General features: G+C 57.7%; 2 protein-coding genes across 2 annotated transcripts; both read left to right on the forward strand.

The window, feature by feature from the left end:
* The first annotated feature begins 937 nt into the window (after positions 1–937).
* Positions 938–7,978, forward strand: ZPR1 (ZPR1 zinc finger). Its single transcript, XM_044456390.1, has 14 exons — positions 938–1,092; positions 1,504–1,665; positions 3,145–3,235; positions 3,970–4,040; positions 4,803–4,889; positions 5,000–5,122; positions 5,249–5,302; positions 5,457–5,523; positions 5,768–5,838; positions 5,927–6,016; positions 6,094–6,204; positions 6,554–6,640; positions 6,997–7,062; positions 7,376–7,978. Exons 1-14 carry the CDS (start codon positions 952–954, stop codon positions 7,508–7,510), a joined length of 1,356 nt encoding a protein of 451 aa, XP_044312325.1. The 5' UTR covers positions 938–951; the 3' UTR covers positions 7,511–7,978.
* Positions 7,979–8,700: 722 nt separating this feature from the next.
* On the forward strand, positions 8,701–16,329 carry BUD13 (BUD13 homolog). Its single transcript, XM_044456393.1, has 11 exons — positions 8,701–8,833; positions 10,001–10,097; positions 10,376–10,460; positions 11,126–11,183; positions 11,598–11,866; positions 12,149–12,498; positions 12,613–12,727; positions 13,134–13,272; positions 14,159–14,343; positions 14,934–15,015; positions 15,378–16,329. The coding sequence occupies exons 2-11, from the start codon at positions 10,002–10,004 to the stop codon at positions 15,469–15,471; spliced, it is 1,473 nt and encodes a 490-aa protein (XP_044312328.1). The 5' UTR covers positions 8,701–8,833; position 10,001; the 3' UTR covers positions 15,472–16,329.
* Positions 16,330–17,497: the final 1,168 nt, after the last annotated feature.

Raw genomic sequence — 17,497 nt, forward strand, 5'->3', positions numbered from 1 at the left:
TAGACCATCACAAGGGTCGCCAGCCCCACTGTATACACGTAGTGTTAGCAGCTCACTTTCAGCAGTATGCCAGGAGAGCTTTGATTTAGCAGGAACAATTTTAAAATGAGCACATTCATTTAATGTAGCCTTGTGAAGAGCACTGTTTTGACCTAACAAAGGTAGGAAGATCACCTTGATTGTTAAATATCTTCCTAAGGAAAGCAGAAACTGGCCAGGAAAGGACACTTTAAAGCAGGACTGGAGGCCACCTTTAGGAACAGGTAGCACAGCCCCTCCAACGGGAAGCATGGGCAACTTGGTGCTGGGGATCTAAGTGAAAGGACCAGGAAACCGGAAGGGGAAGCGTCGGAGATTATCCTCGGGGGGCCTTCCCAGACCTGTTGAAACATCTCTCTTCCCAGGCATCCTGGAGTCCTGAGGAGGGTATAATGAACACTGCAAGAGGCCCGGTGCTCTTTGGGCAGGAATCGCAAGCTGGTGGCGAGTGAACTTTGGTACCAGCTCAGGGGCAACGACTGCTTGGAGCTGGACTTTGGCAGCTGCGCAGAATTCGTCTTCTCCCAAACATTCGCCCGTAAACAAAGCTCCGCGGGCTCCTGGCCAGAAAGGGCAGTGTGTGTGTGTGGGGGGAGAGCCCCGCGAGCTCCTTCCCGCCCCGGGGCATCTGCCATTTCCCGCGACAAGAGCACCAGAGGAGGGCGTTCAAAAGCAGTTTATTCAGACAAGCAGGGCACACACGCAGCAAGCGAGCAGCTCCCGCTCCCGGAGGGGCGGCGAAAGAAGTGGCAGGGCGGGCGGGCCGAGCCGGGCCGCCCACCCGGCCAGGCCCAGAAGCCCGCCTGGGAGTAGCGCGCCCGTGACGCCATCAGCCCGCGCCCCGGCAGGCCGCCGGCGGAAGGGCGGTGCTCGGAGGCGCGCATGCGCAAGGGCCGGGGCGGCGGTGCAGGCATGTCAGCCCTCGGAGCGCCGGGCCGCGCCGCGGAAGAGGGCCCCGCGGCGGCGGGAGGGCTGTTCCGCCCCCTCAGCGCCGAGGACGAGGAGCAGCTGCCGGCGGAGATCGAGTCGCTGTGCATGGCCTGTTATCGCCAGGTGAGCCTGGCGGCGGCGAGGGAACAAGGCCCGCTCAGGCTGCTAGTCCTCAGCGTCAGGCGGGGAGGGCCGGTTTCCTCCCTCTCGTTCACCGTCTCCCCCTGCAGGCCCTTCGCTGCTCCGGGCGGCCTCGGCGCTCGGAATATGGGCCTTAGGGAACAGGGCTAAGCTTGGGGGCAGTAGGGCGCCAGGCTTGGGCTGTGCTTTCCCACGCCTCTTCTGGCCTGACGGAAGCAGGTGGGATTTTATCTAGGAAACTGGAGGGGGCAACCATTTCAGAGCTCTGATTCTGGGGTGAAGGCTATGTATGCACATAAAGGGGAATGTAGAAAGTGTGAAAATGCAGGGGATTGTGAGCCTTTGGGATTCAGGTTTATGTTGGTTGGTTGGTTTGTTTTTGGCTTGCTGTAGGGAGTGACTCGATTGTTGTTGACCAGAATTCCATTCTTCAAGGAGATCATTGTCAGTTCCTTCACCTGCAGCAGCTGTAACTGGTCAAACTCTGAGATCCAGTCGGCTGGTCGGATCCAGGATCAAGGAGTGTGCTATACACTGAGTGTGCGAAACAGGCAGGTGGGTTGGTCTGCGTCCTGCTGCTCCTTCCAGTTTCTGAAGAGCAGTAGCTTTGCTTTTGAAGGAATATTGGCAACTTTGGAGATTGGTATTGGTGCAGGCCTTGTCCCTTTGGACCTCATTGGTCAGTGTTTGAATGCTGTCTTGGGGTCCTTGCACCTCTTGGTATTGCGCTCCTCTTGCGTCTGGGTCATGAAAGCAGTAACACATGATTAATTCAGGGAGGCATCCCTGCTCCGTTGCTCAGAGCTGAGCTTTGTGTGGCTGTAGGTTGGCTGGGCTTCTGCTTTCATGCCTTAGAAATCAACACTGAGAAATCCACCTTTGAACAGTTCCATGGTTTAGTTCTAAATGATGTGATACTGCAACAGTGCTGAAGCTAGACCATTCTGAGTCTGGCAATGCCTGTATTGGGATTCTGTAGGAGGGAAAATAAATATTGCCAATGTTATTCAAATAAAGAGTTTTTATTTGAATGAATAAATCTTTTAGGGTACACTGACATCAGAAGTCCACTTACAATGCTATCAAAGAAGTGAACACAATTAAATACAGACACATGAGGGACAGGAGCAAGGGGGAATGATCTTTAAATAACAAAGACTGGAACAAACTCAAGCCCGTGGTGGTGGGACCGTACTTACCTCCCCGGAGAGGGAATTCCGAAGGCATGGGACATGCTCCCCCGTTCCTGGCGCACAATGGCACTTGCTGCTTGGCCAGAGGAGGGTCTCATGCTCATCGGGTTGGGCAGGCTCACACAGGTCCAGATGCTCATTAAGATGATGTCAATGTCCGTGAAAGCGAAATACTGCATATGCATATTCATTAAGCACCTTTTTGAGGCTTTAGACTGCAGACAAACCTTAGGAAAGTGAAGCTGTAATCCCCTGCACGTTTAGATAGACGACAGGCTGACAGCTTCCAGCGTGCTCACCTGGGACATGCCGGGAATTGTAGACCTCGCATGGTATTGTGCCCCTAAAACAACAAGCTGGTAGCCGTTGTCTCAAATGTAAAAGGTCCTTCAGTCCAGCCAGAAGAGATACTCTGCATTCACACCACAGTGCAGAGTTCAAAAAGGCTCAGAGTGGGTGAGAGGGCAGCCTGGGCACCAAGGCGTGTGAACACACAATGCGAGCATCAGGGAAGGTGAGGGGAGCCCCTTGCTCTCGCTGTGAGGCAGCCCTGCCCAGCTGGTGCCCTCTGGAAGTTAGTTTGCAGCTCCTGGCATTCCTGGCTGTGTTGGCTGGGGCCGACGGGAATTGAAATCCAAAGCAACTGTGGGCCTCCGGTGGAAGAAGGCTGTGGCAGGGGTTTCAGCAGGTGTGTGCCTTGCAGCTGGGCTTGTGCGGGTCGGTTTTGCCATCCTGCTCGGCCTCCCCCGTCGTTCATGTGTGCTTTGGGCCTGCCCTTGTCCCCGCCTGTCCGGGTGGCTTCAAGGCTGGTGTAACCTCTCCTGTAAATCATTCTCTCCAGGATATGAATAGGGAAGTGGTGAAGACTGACTGTGCCACAGCTAGAGTCCCTGAGCTAGACTTTGAAATCCCTGCCTTTTCTCAGAAGGGAGGTGGGTATATGGTCGTTTTGGTATGTCTTGGGGCTGCGGACTGTGATCAGGGGACTCAGGAGCAACTAGCACGTTCTTGATGCTGTTGAGGTGACCCACTGGAGGAGGAGGAGGAGGAGGAGGAGCCGTGGAGGGGTGTGGAAGGGGCCTGTTCCACGGGGTGCTTGGGCTGCACAGGGGGCCTGCTGGTCCCAGGGCTCTGCAGGCCTGGCTTGAGCAGCGGTGCCTGAACGGGCCAGAGGTCAGGCAGGGGGATCCAGACCCCCGAGAAGCCTTTTCCTGCATACCGGGAAGCAGGCTTCCATCTTTCTTCGGGTCAAGGGCTGACTGCAGTCCAAAGTAGGGATGGTTTTGAGCTTCTGAGGCGTGATGTCAGCTCACTCCCTGCCCTGGCACCCTGCCAGCATCCCCGTTCCGGCTGCTGTGTTTTCTCTGGGTAGCTGGGATTGCGGGGCACAGTTGAGAAAGGGGACAGTGGCACGGGAGACATGCAGCGGTCTCGCTGCCGCCTTCTGATGAGCAGCCGTTGTGGCTCTCCTTGGCTGCTGCCTTGTCTTTGGCTCACTGCAGAGGATTTCACGGCTGGCAGGATGCACAGACAGTAGCCCAGGGGAGCCAGCAACGAACCAGCGTTACTTCCAGTAATAATAAGTGGCTCGTGTGCCAAGGTGGAAGGTGGCTGCCATGGTCAGAAGGCTCGTAACGCCTTGGTTTTTTCCTGTCACTCTCGCCAGCTCTTACCACCCTGGAGGGGTTAATTGACAGGGCCATAGCAGGCCTGGAGCAGGACCAGCCGGGACGCCGGGTGAGTACATGCTCCGAGGAGGCGCTTCCCTCCTGAATGGGGCCTGTGGCTTCGTGAGGCTTGGGCACTGGTTGGGAGCCAGGGGAGGTCCTTGCGGAGCTGGTTGCTGCTCCCGGAAATGGCTCTTGGCACTGGGAGTTGTTCCAGTGATCCCTGTAGAACGGCCTGTTTACGGAATGGCGACTGGGCATCTCTAGGTCAAAAGGACGAGTCACAGGTGGTTGTGTGGTTGGAGGATTCTGTTGTAGGCATGTAAGCAATGATTCCTGAATCTGGTTAGGAATATCCCCAACATTGCTGGAAATGCGGGAAATACTCAGTTGAAATGTCAGCTGCCCCATTTTTGTAAGCAAATACTCTTTGAGTGCAGATGTACTGCACACAAACAGACCTGTAATGTGCTCAATCACAGATCATATAGACTGCACACAGTTAATTTTCTTACCAGAGAGTCACTGCCAGTCAGAGTAATAGATAATTTGGGGGAGAGAGAAGAAAGAAAAACCGGTCCTGTTGTAAGAACACAGAAGGCATCTGATCTGGCATTCTGTGCAGCATGTGGGCGGCTGGCTGCCTGTGGGAAGTGGCTCTCCCATGCCCTCCAGGAATGGACCCAGTCCCTTCTTGGGCCCTTCTTGCAGAGTGGGGGCCGGGCAGTGGGTTCCCTTGCGCACACTGGGGTTCATCTGCTGCAAGGCCTACTTCAGGTGGGTCTGGAGGATGTGGAGCCTGAGGGCAGCTGCTTCTGGGTTTTTGTTACAGGCAGCAGACGCGGATGTGGCAGAAAAAATAGATGCATTTATATTTAAGCTGAAGCGCCTAAAAGAAGTGGATTCCGCCTTCACTTTTGTAGGTACCATCGGGGTGGGGCTGCCCGGAGGAGTGCACGCAGGCATGCGGCTGCTCCCTGGAGAAGCGGAATGAGGGTCTGCGTGGCTTTGCTCTTCCCTGTCTCCTAGATCCTAGACGACCCCTCAGGTAACAGCTTTGTGGAGAACCCTTATGCCCCACAGAGAGACGAAGCCCTGGTGGTGGCCCACTACTGGAGAACTGCTCAGCAAGCGGCTGCGCTTGGGATGGAGGTAAGCTGGGCCACAGGGCGCCTGGCCTTGGTGGTCTGGTGCCGCTCCTGCTGGTGGGGCCACGGCGTTGCTCCTACGATCACGGGCAAGGAAGGGGGCAGTTTCAGCCCCTCTGTTCTTTCTCAGGCAGAGGAGTCCAAGGGGAACTCAGTGGATTCTGCCGAGGACCTGCGGAACGAGGTGAGTCACCTGAGGAAGGCCTGGCACCTGTGCAGCCTTGCTGTGCCGTGGAGCAGCCCCTCCCGGGCCGACTCGAACTCTGGGCGTGGCGGGAGTCCTCCGGACAGGCTGGCCTTTGGGTGAAGACCTCCGTGTCGCTTCTCTCGTGCTCCAGGTGCTGCAGTTCAGCACAAACTGCCCAGAATGCAATGCTCCAGCCGCTACGAACATGAAGCTGGTGCGTATCCTTTGCGCCTGTGCCAGAAGAACCTGCCACGTTCTGGTCCTGTCCCGGGGAGGGGCAGTGGGGCCCCGGAGGGCTGGTTGGCCACGCGGGGCCTGGTGTGCCCATCTGCAGTGGTCTCTGGAGTGCAGCCTTGGGACCGGATGTGTCACGCAGCATTCTGAGAGCACGCGTGTCCAGGGAGGCCCCCTTCACGTGCCGGCGGGGCCCGCGTGCAGGTTTCCTTGACGGCTCCTCCTCAGAGATTCCCCACTTCAAGGAGGTGATCATCATGGCCACGAGCTGCGACTCCTGTGGGCACCGGACAAACGAGGTGAGGCCCTTGCGTGTGGCTGGCCCTGCACTCGGCAGCGGGATGAGCCCCGCCCTCCGCTTCTCATGGCTCGCCTCCCCCTTTCCAGGTTAAATCAGGAGGGGCCATAGAGCCCTTGGGGACCAAGATCACCCTGCATGTGACAGACCCCTCGGATCTGACCAGAGACATCCTGAAGGTAGGGCTCCTCCTCGGCGACGGCTGCAACCCACGTGGCCCTGCAGGACCTGAGTGGAATGTGCTTTCCCCCAACAGTCCGAAACCTGCAGGGTGGAAATCCCGGAGCTGGACTTTGAGCTGGGAATGGGAGCACTGGGTGGAAAGTTTACCACGCTGGAAGGGTTGCTGAAGGACATCCAGGATCTGGTGAGTGCTCACTGTCCAGTGAAGGGGCGTCCCACTTTCTGGGGAGTCCCCCCCCCCCAAGGCAGCTCCTAGGCAAAAACCGCTTGAGGCAAGACATGGGAATGGACGGGGGAGCTGCTTCCATCTGAAGGGGGCTTGTGGCCTTCCTTGCAGATGGAGAGGAGGGGACGGGACGGGGAGCTCTTCCCGGAGCACCCCATTTCTGGCAGAAGGCAGGGGTCAGCGGGAGAGGAGGGCTCTGCTAGGTCACGGGATAGTTGGGTCTGCAGGCTCTGCGGGGACCCCTGTGGAGAGCCTTGGGAGAGCTGGTGCCAAGTGGCACCCTAAAGCCGAGTCTTCCCTCCTGCAGGTGGCGAAGAACCCCTTCACCCTGGGAGACAGCTCCACGCCTGACCAAGCGGAAAAACTTCGCGCCTTTGGCCAGAAGCTGCAGCAGGTGAGGAAAGTGTTTTCCCCAAGGGGCATCGCAGCAAGGGCACTTGATGGCCCACGCTTTGCCAGCAAATGGCATACAAGGTGGCTAACAATGGAAATGGAATTACTGTAATTAGAAAGCAAACAATTAGAAGCGCAGCAGTGAAAAAATAAGCGGCCCTGGCCTATTAAAATGCCAACTCTTCAGCTGTAAATCGGTTTGCGTGAGCAAGGGGGAGGCAGCTTCCCATGGGGGGCCGTGCAGCTCAGGGGTGGCCACTGGGGCATTTCGGAGCGGTGCTGCTGCTGCCTGCACAGTGCTGGGAGGAGGTGCTGAGAGGCCCTCCCTGTGTGTTGACCAGCTGGCTTTTCCCTCAGATCATCGACGGTCAGCTGAGGGTGCATTTTGTCCTGGATGACCCTGCAGGGAACAGCTATCTTCAGGTAGAGTGAACAGCCCCGGTGGGACTGCGGACGTTCCCTTGTGGGCAGAGTGTGGAAGAGCCCGTTCAGCTAAGAGGGGTGGAAGGGCCTGGACTGCCTTCCTGCCCACGCTCCTGGCCCTCCGTTCCTCAGGATGTGCGAGAAAGGCCCCGAATAAAGACCTGCCTGTGGGCTGGGCCTGCCACGGCCCGCTTCGCACCCCCTCTGCTCCGATGGGCCCGGCGGCTCCCCTGCCCAGCGCCCTCCTGCCTGGGAGCATCACGGGTGGCCGGGGGGTTCTGGGGCTGCCTCACGCTCTCTCCCGCCCATGCAGAACTTGTACGCCCCCGAGGAGGACCCAGAGATGCGCGTGGAGCGCTACGAGCGGCTGTTCGAGCAGAACGAAGCGCTGGGCCTCAACGACATGAAGACGGAGGGCTACGAGGCAGACGGCGCCAGCCAGTCGTAGAGGCAGGCGGGGCCGTGGGCGGGGCCCTCCAAAAGCACCCGCAGGCCCCCAGCAAGATCCTTCCTCGGGCAGCAGCGTGTGGCTCTCGGGACTGACGCCGGCCCACGGAGGACCGCTAGCACAGCCTTCCCCCGTTAAAGCCGAGGCGTGGCTGACCTGGAGAGGATGCCGGCTTGGGGTGGGGGGGCAGGGTGTCCTGCGCTGCGAGTGGATCACAGCTTCACCGCCCCCCTTCTTGCTCCCTCAGCGTCTTCATCTTGCCGGCATCTAATCTGGCGGGTCCTTTAGCAGGTCCTGGCTGCGTATTGACTGCTGCTCCGTGCCAGAATATGGACTGCATCTCTGCGAGCGGCTGTAGCATGGCCAGCCCTGTGCCCTCCCCTCCCCTCCCGGTGGCTGTCTGTCCGTCTGTCTGCTCTGTCTGTCCACGCTGGAGCAATAAAGCAGTGAGGTGTTGTGATAGTTCAAGTGCAGCGCCTTCTCTGGGGAAAACTCCTGGTGTCTGGAGCTGTGGGGCTGGCTAAGGAGCCTTGGGCCTGGACCTGCTTCCTGTGGAAGGAGCAGCTGGGGAGCTCTGCTGTCTCAGCAGGGCCATGTTGTGGCCCTGGGGAGCCGCAGGCCCGAGCTGCGGCGCGGCAGCTGCCGCCTCTTGGCACGTGGCTGGCTTGGTCGGCTGCCCTGGGGCGCAGCACCGGGTGGCCTTCCCCATGGAGGCCGTGGCCCCGCGGAGCCAGTGGCGGCTGGGGAGGGACTGTCCCAGCCCTTTTGGGCCCGCCTGCTGGGACTGCAGGCTTCCTTTTGTGGAGGGGACACCTGTAATGCCACACGGCATTGATTTTTGCTGGCGGGGCCGGTTGAAGGAATGAAAACGGTCGCCCCGGCTGTGTGCGTGGGCAGCTGTCTGGATGCGTTGGGCTTCCGGCCCTGGCAAGCCCAGGGCTCGGAGTGCGGAAAGCTGAAGGCCCCAAACAGCCGGAATCCCCCCGCTCCCCATACCGACGCCCGCGCGGAGAGCCGACTCGCCGGCCTGCGGGCAGGAGGCGAGCCGTGGGGCGGCGGCGCCCTCCGGCCGCGAGGGGGCGCCCACCTTGCGCGCCGCGCCGCTCTGCCTGCGCCGCTCGCCCGCTTGGCGGCGGCTTCCGCTGGAGGGGTGGCGCGTGCGCGGCGGACCTCGGAGCTTCCGCCCGCGATGGCGGCGCCTCCCGCCTCGGGTCTCTCCAAGGCCGAGTACCTGCGGCGGCGCTACCTGGAGGCCGGCGGGGCCGAGGCGGAGAAGAAGCGGCGCAGGAGGAGGAAGGTGGCCAAGGGGCCTCTGGCCGGCGGGTAAGAGCGCGGGGCCCCCTCCGCCGCCCGTCGTGGCGGGGAGCCGCCGGGACGGCTCCACTGTAGGCGCCCCGCGGCGGAGACCCGCCCGAGGAAGCCCCTGGCGACGGCCGCGCGGCGCTGGCGGGGCGGACTCCGCAGGCCCCCGCTGACCGTGGGTCTCGCGGCCCGCGGCCGGTTGCCGAAGGCCGGGCTACCGCACAGCTGCTTTGAGTCCGTAAACTCTCCGAAGGCGTGGATTTTTCTTCTTGGTGTCTGAGAAGTACCAAGTTTATTGATAATGTTTTGTATTGTACTTACACACATCTGTTTACTGGTTATGTTATGTTAGTCGTGCCCGACCCATCGCGACCCCTATTTACTGGTAGCTTCCTGAAAAGGAAAAAAAAACAAAAACGTATTATTGTGCGTTGTAACAAAACACTTAATTGAGATCATAATGGGAAGTGGACGGAATGGTCAGGAAAGCGCCCTGGAGAGAAAATTAAGCTGAACAGGTGGAGTTTTTAGGGAGCAGGAAAAAACCCACATGTATTTGCTTATTGTTAGTATCCAGACTTAGTCATAATTAGAGTAGATTTGTTCTACTCGATAGGAATTCAGTTATCACAAAAGTATTGAATTCACTAAGTATGAGTAAAGCTGTATTGGGCTCAATTTTTTTGTGCTATGAGTTTACCGAGGTTCTTCTTGCGGTTTGATTAAAACCATTAAAAAATAATAAGTAGAAACCTCTAACGCAGAATAAATTTCACATGGTCTGCTGTGATGGGGCTGTGATTTGTGTGCTTTCCGAGTCTCCCGATACAACTCAGCTGTGTTGGGTTTGGAGGAGGTGGTCTCTACTCACCTCCCTGAGCTGTGAAGTCTGGGGCAAACGTTGGTCCGGGTGACCTCAGAGGCTAAGGCTGCAGACCTGCCTGTGGAGGAATTCGCCCTGTTCAGCGCAAGCACCAAAAGGGGGCATTTGCAGGCAGGATTTAACACTCCAAATGCACACTTCTGTGACATGTATTTCATGTATAGGATGTGATGGATGGTGAGAGGCAAGGTTTAAGCGTGCTGTGGTTGGCTTCTTATTCTAGAAACTTTTGAGTTTCCCAAATCTTACTATGTTTAGAAAGCATTCTGATGACTACCACACCCTTTTATCCTCTTGATACCCAGAATGCGCATAGTGGATGATGATGACACGAGCTGGAAAAGCATTCCCACAGAGCAGGACAAGGAGGATGCGGAGGGTGATGATGGAGACTTGCCTGTGGTAAGTGTTCAGTGGCTGGAACCAAGCCATTGCAGATGGAATACCACTGTTAATAAGGTTGTTCATAGTCCTGCAGTGTTCTTCAGAATGCTTTGCTGCACCAGTTTTTCTTGCTGCTTGTGTGCAGGGGAGGTCATTACATTTCAGTTTTACTCACCAGAGTTAGAGGTTTCCGAGTCTAAGCCTCTAAATAAACACTGGATGTTTGTTACTTGCCTCCCCAAGTAGAACTGGCTGCTTGAGATGGCTCACTCCCCTGTCTGACTTGTTTCTTTCAGGTGGCTGAGTTTATTGATGAACGACCGGATGAAATTAAATGGATGGAGGAATTCCGAACCAGTAACAAGTGGAAGCTATTGGGAGGTTAGTGTTCTCCTGATGAGCTGGTAGTTTATTCCCTTCTGAGGTTCTTGGACAGAGATAACTCTGTGCATTGGGAGCCACCTGTGCCAGGTGCCATTTGGTTTCAAAGGGGATGGTTTCAGAGTAGGCTTGGCAGAAGGGAAAAGGCTAGAAAGTAAGGAGAGGGTTAGTCTGGTAAATGTTGGTGTGAGGGCCTTCCATGGGTAGCCGGAGCTGCACCAAAGGGAACGTTAAAAGAAAATCAACATGATTCACTCATCTTGGGCATTTAGGCCATGCAGAGGGTGATGGCCCAGTGAAACGTGCACTCAGCAGATCGAAGAGCAGTGCAGCTGGCTGCGATACCTGCTGATGGTAGAAGCAAGGCGGTGATACCAGGGTCTGGGGATGATTCAGGAGCTTAGTCTGAGATGGCCGGGCCTCAAAGATCCCAGTCTGCGGATGATTCAGGAGCTTAGTCTGAGATGGCAGGGCCTCAAAGATCCCAGTCTGGGGATGATTCAGGAGCTTAGTCTGAGATGGCAGGGCCTCAAAGATCCCAGTCTGGGGGCTAGAATCCCTTTGGAAAACCGTGGCTAGAGCAGGTGTGAAACTAGCGCTTTCTGGCACGCAGCTCTGCGCCTGGTCCGCGACGTGAAGAGGGCTTTCATTTCTTCCTTTTGTAGACCAGAATGAAGGATTTCGAGGTCCTGACCGTTCTGTGACTGCGAAATCAGCGAGCAGGTGAAGCATTTCAGTTGATTAAGCGGCCTCTTCTCTCCCTGTTGCTTTCCTGTGAACTTTTCCAGTTTGTCTGCGTCTTCCTGAAGCTGTGAAGGCCCAGCCTGAGTGTGGTATCCCAGATGAGGCCCCCCCAGTGCTGAGGAGGGGAACCAGCGCGTCGTGTGCTTTGGAAGCCACCCTTCCATGAACGCAACCAAAATGGCATCGGCTGGTTTTGCAGCCATCTTGTGTGGTTGACTGTTACTCAGCTTGCCATCTACAGCAGTTTCAAGGTCCTGCTCCTCTGGCCAGGAAAGCTGTTCCTGCTTTCTGTTGCTTCTGAAAAAGGGCCAAAGGATCTTGACAACAAAATGTAATTTGAAACTGGCTTGCTATTAAAATCTTTGATTAATACATGCTTACGTTATGTTCCAGTTTGGAAATTACAAAGCAAATGGAAATGAAAAGCTCCCTTATTAAGAGGGGCCGCCGGGACTCGCCGGACCTGTCGCCGCCCCGCAAAGGCCGCCGGGACTCGCCGGACCTGTCGCCGCCCCGCAAGGGCCGCCGGGACTCGCCTGTTCTGCCTCCTGAAAGGCTCCATTCTGCAACAGGCAAGAATGATACCAGAAGCTCAAGTGGAGGCCGACAGGAACCCAGTGCGGACAAGAACGCAGCCCATCGAAGGCAGCAGGCTGCTCCAGGTGTGTTGCGACCCCAAGGGAAAACGCACACTGATGCAGAGCTGTCGCATCTGATGCCTCGGAGGCAGCGGCCATGAGGAGGCTGGCCAGCTGGCCGGCCGGCCTGGGGAAGCGTGAGGCCCGTGAAGGGGTGCTTGGCAGAGAAGAGCTTTGCTGGGTGCGGGTCCAGCGCAGGATGCTTGAAGCCCTGGGAAGCAGCCGGTCAAATACACGGATGCGCTTGGCTCGGGCTGTGTGCGGGCTTGTCCTATTCGCTTTGTTTTTGCTTTGGCCTACGCCCAGGTGCTCCAGCCAAGAAGCAGCCGTGTCCAGGAGCGCCTTCACCACAGAGGTGCCAGAGGCACGACTCTGAATCAGATTCCGACTCCCCCTCATCGAGGAGAAGTGCCAGAGCCGCCTCGCGGTCGGACCGTTCTCCGCCACGGTCTGTGCACAGTGCCGGCTTGCGACGGAGCCCCTCCTCAGACCTCTCTCCCCCAAGAAGGAATCGACGCACGTCTTCAGATTCTGATTCGTCTCCTCCGCGAAGGGGCCAGGAGGTGCCAAAGATGCCTCCCACACCCAGGACCTCTCCTGCCCTTGCTCCGCCTTCTTGGGCTGCGGATTCCAAAGGGCGGCACAGGAACCACAGGGTGCGCACTCAGCCACGGCCGGGGCTGTGGGTTTTGCTTCTCTGTGCGACCGTCGTGAAGGTGCTGTTTGCGTCGTGTGCTCTGCCACAAGGTCGTGCCGCTTTTTCCTTGCAGGACCCGCAGATGCTCTCGGGGGGCAAAGCTGGCTTGGTGTCGGCCGAGCTGCTCAGGAAGGAGCAGCAGGCGTCCAGGAAGCAGGACGGCGGTGGCGGCAGCAAACAGCTGGAAGGTGCACGTCGTGGTGTATGCCCCCGGATTGCTGCTGGTGCTGGTGCGGTGGTGGGAGCCGGACCGGGGAGGCCAGAGCGGGGCCACTCCGTGATCCGCGGCACAGGCAGCACCTTGAGCTGCCGTCTCGCCTGCTGCTTTGGCTCTGTGGGGCGGACGCGCGTTCCCTCTGGGGGTGTGTTGGTGGAAAGGAGCTGAGAGCGGCTCCTGGGGGGAACCTGGGCTGGTGGGCCCTGTGAGGCTTTTGTGCAGCACCCCGGCCTTCCCACGCGCAGTGGCGGTGGGGGCGATGGGTGGCTGCAGGCGTGGCGCCCCCTGCAGGGAGTCATTTCCCCTTCCTATCAAAACCGCTGGGAAATGGCCAGGCCCTGGGGGGAGGGATTAGCCACACCTCTCTTTGTCTCTAGCTGAATCGCGACATGCTGAAACCATTTTTCGGGATAAGTCCGGCCGGAAGAGGGACCTGAAGCAGGAGCGGCTGGAGCAGCAGAAGAAAGCAGAGGAGAAGTCTGAGCGGGATGAGCAGTACGCCAAGTGGGGGAAGGGGTAAGCCGGGCCGGGCCAGGGAAGCCTGAGCTGCTGGTAGGCACTCTCTGAGGCGTTCGGTGAGGGGCAGGGGTGGCCATAAGTTCCATCCCATCCCGTCCCTCAGCCAGAAAGGCCCTCTGAATGGTTCGCATTACTAAAATGCACAACAAACAAAGCAATAATCAATGGTATAAGATAATAACATATCAAGTTAAACAGAAATAACACCTCAGGCAAAATGACAGCCATAAGTCCACAGCAGCTGTAAACAGATCAGTCCAGAGGTGTAACAGCGGCATAAGATAAAACGCAATGTAAGAGATGAGGATAAAAATGTAACTGTTGCAGTACAGGGTAAATGAGGTTTTAACTTGGCACCGACAGGCATGATGAGTAGGTGCCAGGCGCACCTCTTTGGGAGGCTGGTTCCACCATTGGGGTGCCGCAGCCAAAAACGCCCTTCCCCTGGCAGCCACCCGCTTTGCTTCCTGCAGAGGGGCTTGGGAAGGAGCTCAGCGGGTGCCCCCGTGGCCTGTGGAGGCACGTACGGGAGGGGCGCTCCCTCGCAATGCCGGGTCTGCCGGGCTGCCTGCCGACCTGGGCTGGCTTCCCGCCGATGGGGAGCCGCCCGCCAGAGGGGCAGCAGGCGGGTGCTCTTTCCCATGCTTGTCTCCGGATCCCTCCTAGCGGGAGAAGCCAGAGGTTCAGCTTCTGCATGTGGAGCGTGTTCTTTGTTCCTGGCTGCAGTCTTTGCCGTAGGAGAGGAACTATATGGCTGACTGGCCTGCACAGGGCGCTTGCCTCTTTGCAAACCTTTGGAAAGGTGTCTTGCAGTTGTCAGGCAGAAAGCAAGAGGACGGCAACCCAGCATCTTTTGCCCTGCTTCTGTGTCCATCCCCTGCAGCCTTGCGCAGAGCCGGCAGCAGCAACAAAATGTGGAGGATGCTGTGAAAGAGATGCAGAAGCCGTTGGCTCGGTACATCGATGACCAGGACTTGGACAAGATGCTGCGGGAGCAGGAGCGGGAAGGCGACCCCATGGCCGATTTCCTCAGGAAGAAGAAGGCCAAGGAGAGGAAAGATGCCAAAGGTCAGCACTGCACTGGCGATTGCTGTGGGAACGGGTGGGGGGAGGGGAGGGGGGCTGGTGCTGGTACGCGAGCAGCTTGTGTCACTCAGATCCAGGGGGACGCAGCAGAGGGGTCTTTGGGACAGGTGAACCCCTCAGCCTTGCTTTTGCAGTCATGATGCTGGAGGATCCACTCAGGGGTTGGAGCGCACCGTGCAGAGCAGGATGCTGGGGGCTCTGGGTGTGTGAAGGGAGCCCCTCCTGCACGTCCCTTGAGGTGCAGTCGGTCCTCAGATTAAAATTTATGTCCGCGATGGCGAGGGCCAAGGAGGGTTGTCTTTAAAAGAGAGGGCAGCGTCTGCTGGCGTCCTTGCAAATGCTTTTGTACGATTTCACGGAATAGCAGCTGTGTGGCTGTTGCGCTTTGCCCCTGCTCTGCACATGTTGCACCGGGGATGTCTGTGCTTGGTCATCGCCACAGATCGTGAGGTTTGAAGGCAGTTGGTGCGAACTCTGATCTTCTCTCTGCCTTCTGAATGTGTTTTGGATCAGCCCACATTGACAGATCACGGACAAGGCTATTTACCTGCTCCTTTCTCTACCCGCTCCAGACAGACCCAAGTACAGTGGACCTGCGCCCCCGCTCAACAGGTTTAACATCTGGCCTGGATATCGCTGGGATGGGGTGGACAGGTACGTCTTGCGCTCTGGCAGCCACAGCAGTAGGTGTCCACAGTCTGCGCCCCCAAGAGCAACCCTGTTCCCTGCACAGGTTCTCTGGGGTGGCCCTTGCTCTCGCCCCCAGCCTCTCACCCGTGTCGGGGTGGCCCTCTGGCTGTCCCCAGGAGGAACTTGGAGGCGGCCAGCCGGGCTCTTGTAGGATCACAGGAGAGACCACCACGTGGTGGCAGCTTCCTCCCTGGTATAAATGTCCTGAACTGGACCTGGAAGTGTGAAGGTGCAGGTTGCACGGTGGATGCTGTTGATCTCCCCGATCCCTGTGTTTCCCTCCGAGTTCCTTATGGATTCCCCTGCTGTTGTCTTTGCTCCTCTAGGTCCAATGGCTTTGAGCAGAAACGCTTTGCCCGAATCGCGAGTAAGAAGGCAGTGCAGGAGCTGGCATACAAGTGGAGCGTTGAGGACATGTAAGCGGCCAGGCTAAAATGCTCAAGAGCTTCCTCCCAGTCTCAGAGCTGCTACAAGGGGCCCCAGCAGCTCACGCTGCGCGGGTTTTCCTCACAGGGAGCCTTTCAGGAGCTTTACGAAGTTAATAGAAGCAGCTTTCTGCCTCTGGGGAGGCACAGGGGGTGCCTGGAGCGAGGGAGCACTCCCTGGGTGGGGACTCTCAGCACTGCCAGAAGGGGACCTGCCCGAATGGAAACCCAGGACAGCTGCAACCAACTGGTCCCTTAGATGCTAATCTCTCAGAGCCCTGGAAGATGCCCCGTTGACCTGCAGCTGAGCTGCAAGTTTCAGGTGCTTTGCGGGTAGTGCGGGGAGAGGGCAGGCGAGGTTACGAAGAGCCTTCCTTCTGCGCCATGTTGTAGGAGGCTTGACTGTGGCTGCGGCTGCGGCTGCCGGACACGTTGGGCGCCACCAGGACGCCGAGCGTCCTGGCTTGCGGAAGCACAACTTACCCTTGGATTCCCTGGCTTGGGGGTGGGGTGGGGTGCGGGGCTTGTCCAGGCAAGGCGTCCCCGTTGCCTTTTCCTGAAAGGGCCAGCCAGAACGCTCAGCTAGTCCGGCAGTGCCTGTTGAGGGTAATTGACAGTCATCTTGTTTCCAGTGGTAACGGGAAGCTGGTCGGGAAGTTTATAGGTTGAATTTAAAGCGCTTGCTTTCCCCCTAAATTGTCTGCTGTTGGAGAAGGCTGGAATGCCGCCACTAAAATACTTTTTTTCATAGAATGTGTTTTTCCCCCAAATGGGGGACTGTTCATAACTGCATTCTCTGATATCCTTTGTAATTTGAATGTACAGTTTGTAAATAACACCTTTTTTTACCTTGTGTGTGTGTGTTTTTTTAAACTATACCTTGCTGCTTTGTTTGTGTCAGGAAATTTAGTCCATTTTTATCGTGTATGAATAGAAGTGCCTTTTTTGCTATGGTTGTATCCAAGTGGATCCCGTTTAAGCTTGTGAGTCCCCCCTCCTCCTCGATACCCAGCGCATTCAGTTGTGCGTCTGTGAAGTCTGAGCTTTCCGTTGAGCACATGCGCACCTTAGTTATGTGGAAACCCGCCTCCTTTCCTGCCTTCTGCTGTTGGATGAGCTGTTGCTGCGGCAAGTGGCAGAGAGGAGTGGAGCAGCTTGCAGGGGAGGGGGCAGAGCCCGTGTCCGTGCGGGATGCTTCTCCGTGTCTGGGCAGAGTGCCGCTTGGCTGTTCACCTGCCAGCATCACAAAATCCTGTGTGCTCTCGCTCGGGATGGTTCTGGCCGGCAGTTGCTTGTTTCTTCATCAGTTTTCTTGGGCAGGTGTGGCCTGCTTGTTGTGGTTGGGCTTTCAGAATCGTCCTGTTTTTTAAAAAAGGAGAGACCACATCCAGTGAGGCAACAGAACAATTCTCTGGGGTCCGGTCTGTGCAGGCCGAACCGGAACACGCCCTGCCCTTCCAGCATGGCATTGCTGATGCTGGGGGGCCTCTGCAGTGCCCGGGCAGGTGGGCTGAGAAAGGGGAGGGGAGCAAGGCTGGGCGAGCCCACCAGCAAGGGCTCCTGGCGGAACGGCAGCGGGGCAGAGCCGGGCTGTGTCCGGGGGCTGGAGGGGGCGGGCTCTCCCACTACCCAGGGATGCCCAGGCGGTGCCTCCCCCGCGAGCTGCATTCGGCCAGGCGAGGCCCCTTCCCGAGCTGGCTGCGGCCCCACAGCTGGGTGCGGCACGAGGGGCGCCTGCCTCTGAGGAGACCTTGGCTCTGGGCTGCCGGCTCGTGCCAGCTCCGGGCGAAGCCGCATGGGCAGAGCTGCTGCAGCAGCGGGGTTGCCACCAGCTTAGGGAGCACTGATGGTTCTGCGTGCCGCAGGCTAGCCCCCTTGGCAGCCGGGCGGAGTGGCATCTGTGGGAGGGCAGCTGGCATCTTTGGAGCCCGTCTCACTGGCCTGAGCCATGGGGAAGTGTTGTGTGTGGGGGGGAGAGGATATTAAAATCTTAATTTAATTTAAAGTGCTGTCATTCTCAG

This window comes from Varanus komodoensis, unplaced genomic scaffold, assembly GCF_004798865.1.
Source record: "Varanus komodoensis strain SLA01 unplaced genomic scaffold, ASM479886v1 scaffold83, whole genome shotgun sequence".
In the NCBI taxonomy this organism is placed as follows: Eukaryota; Metazoa; Chordata; class Lepidosauria; order Squamata; family Varanidae; genus Varanus; species Varanus komodoensis.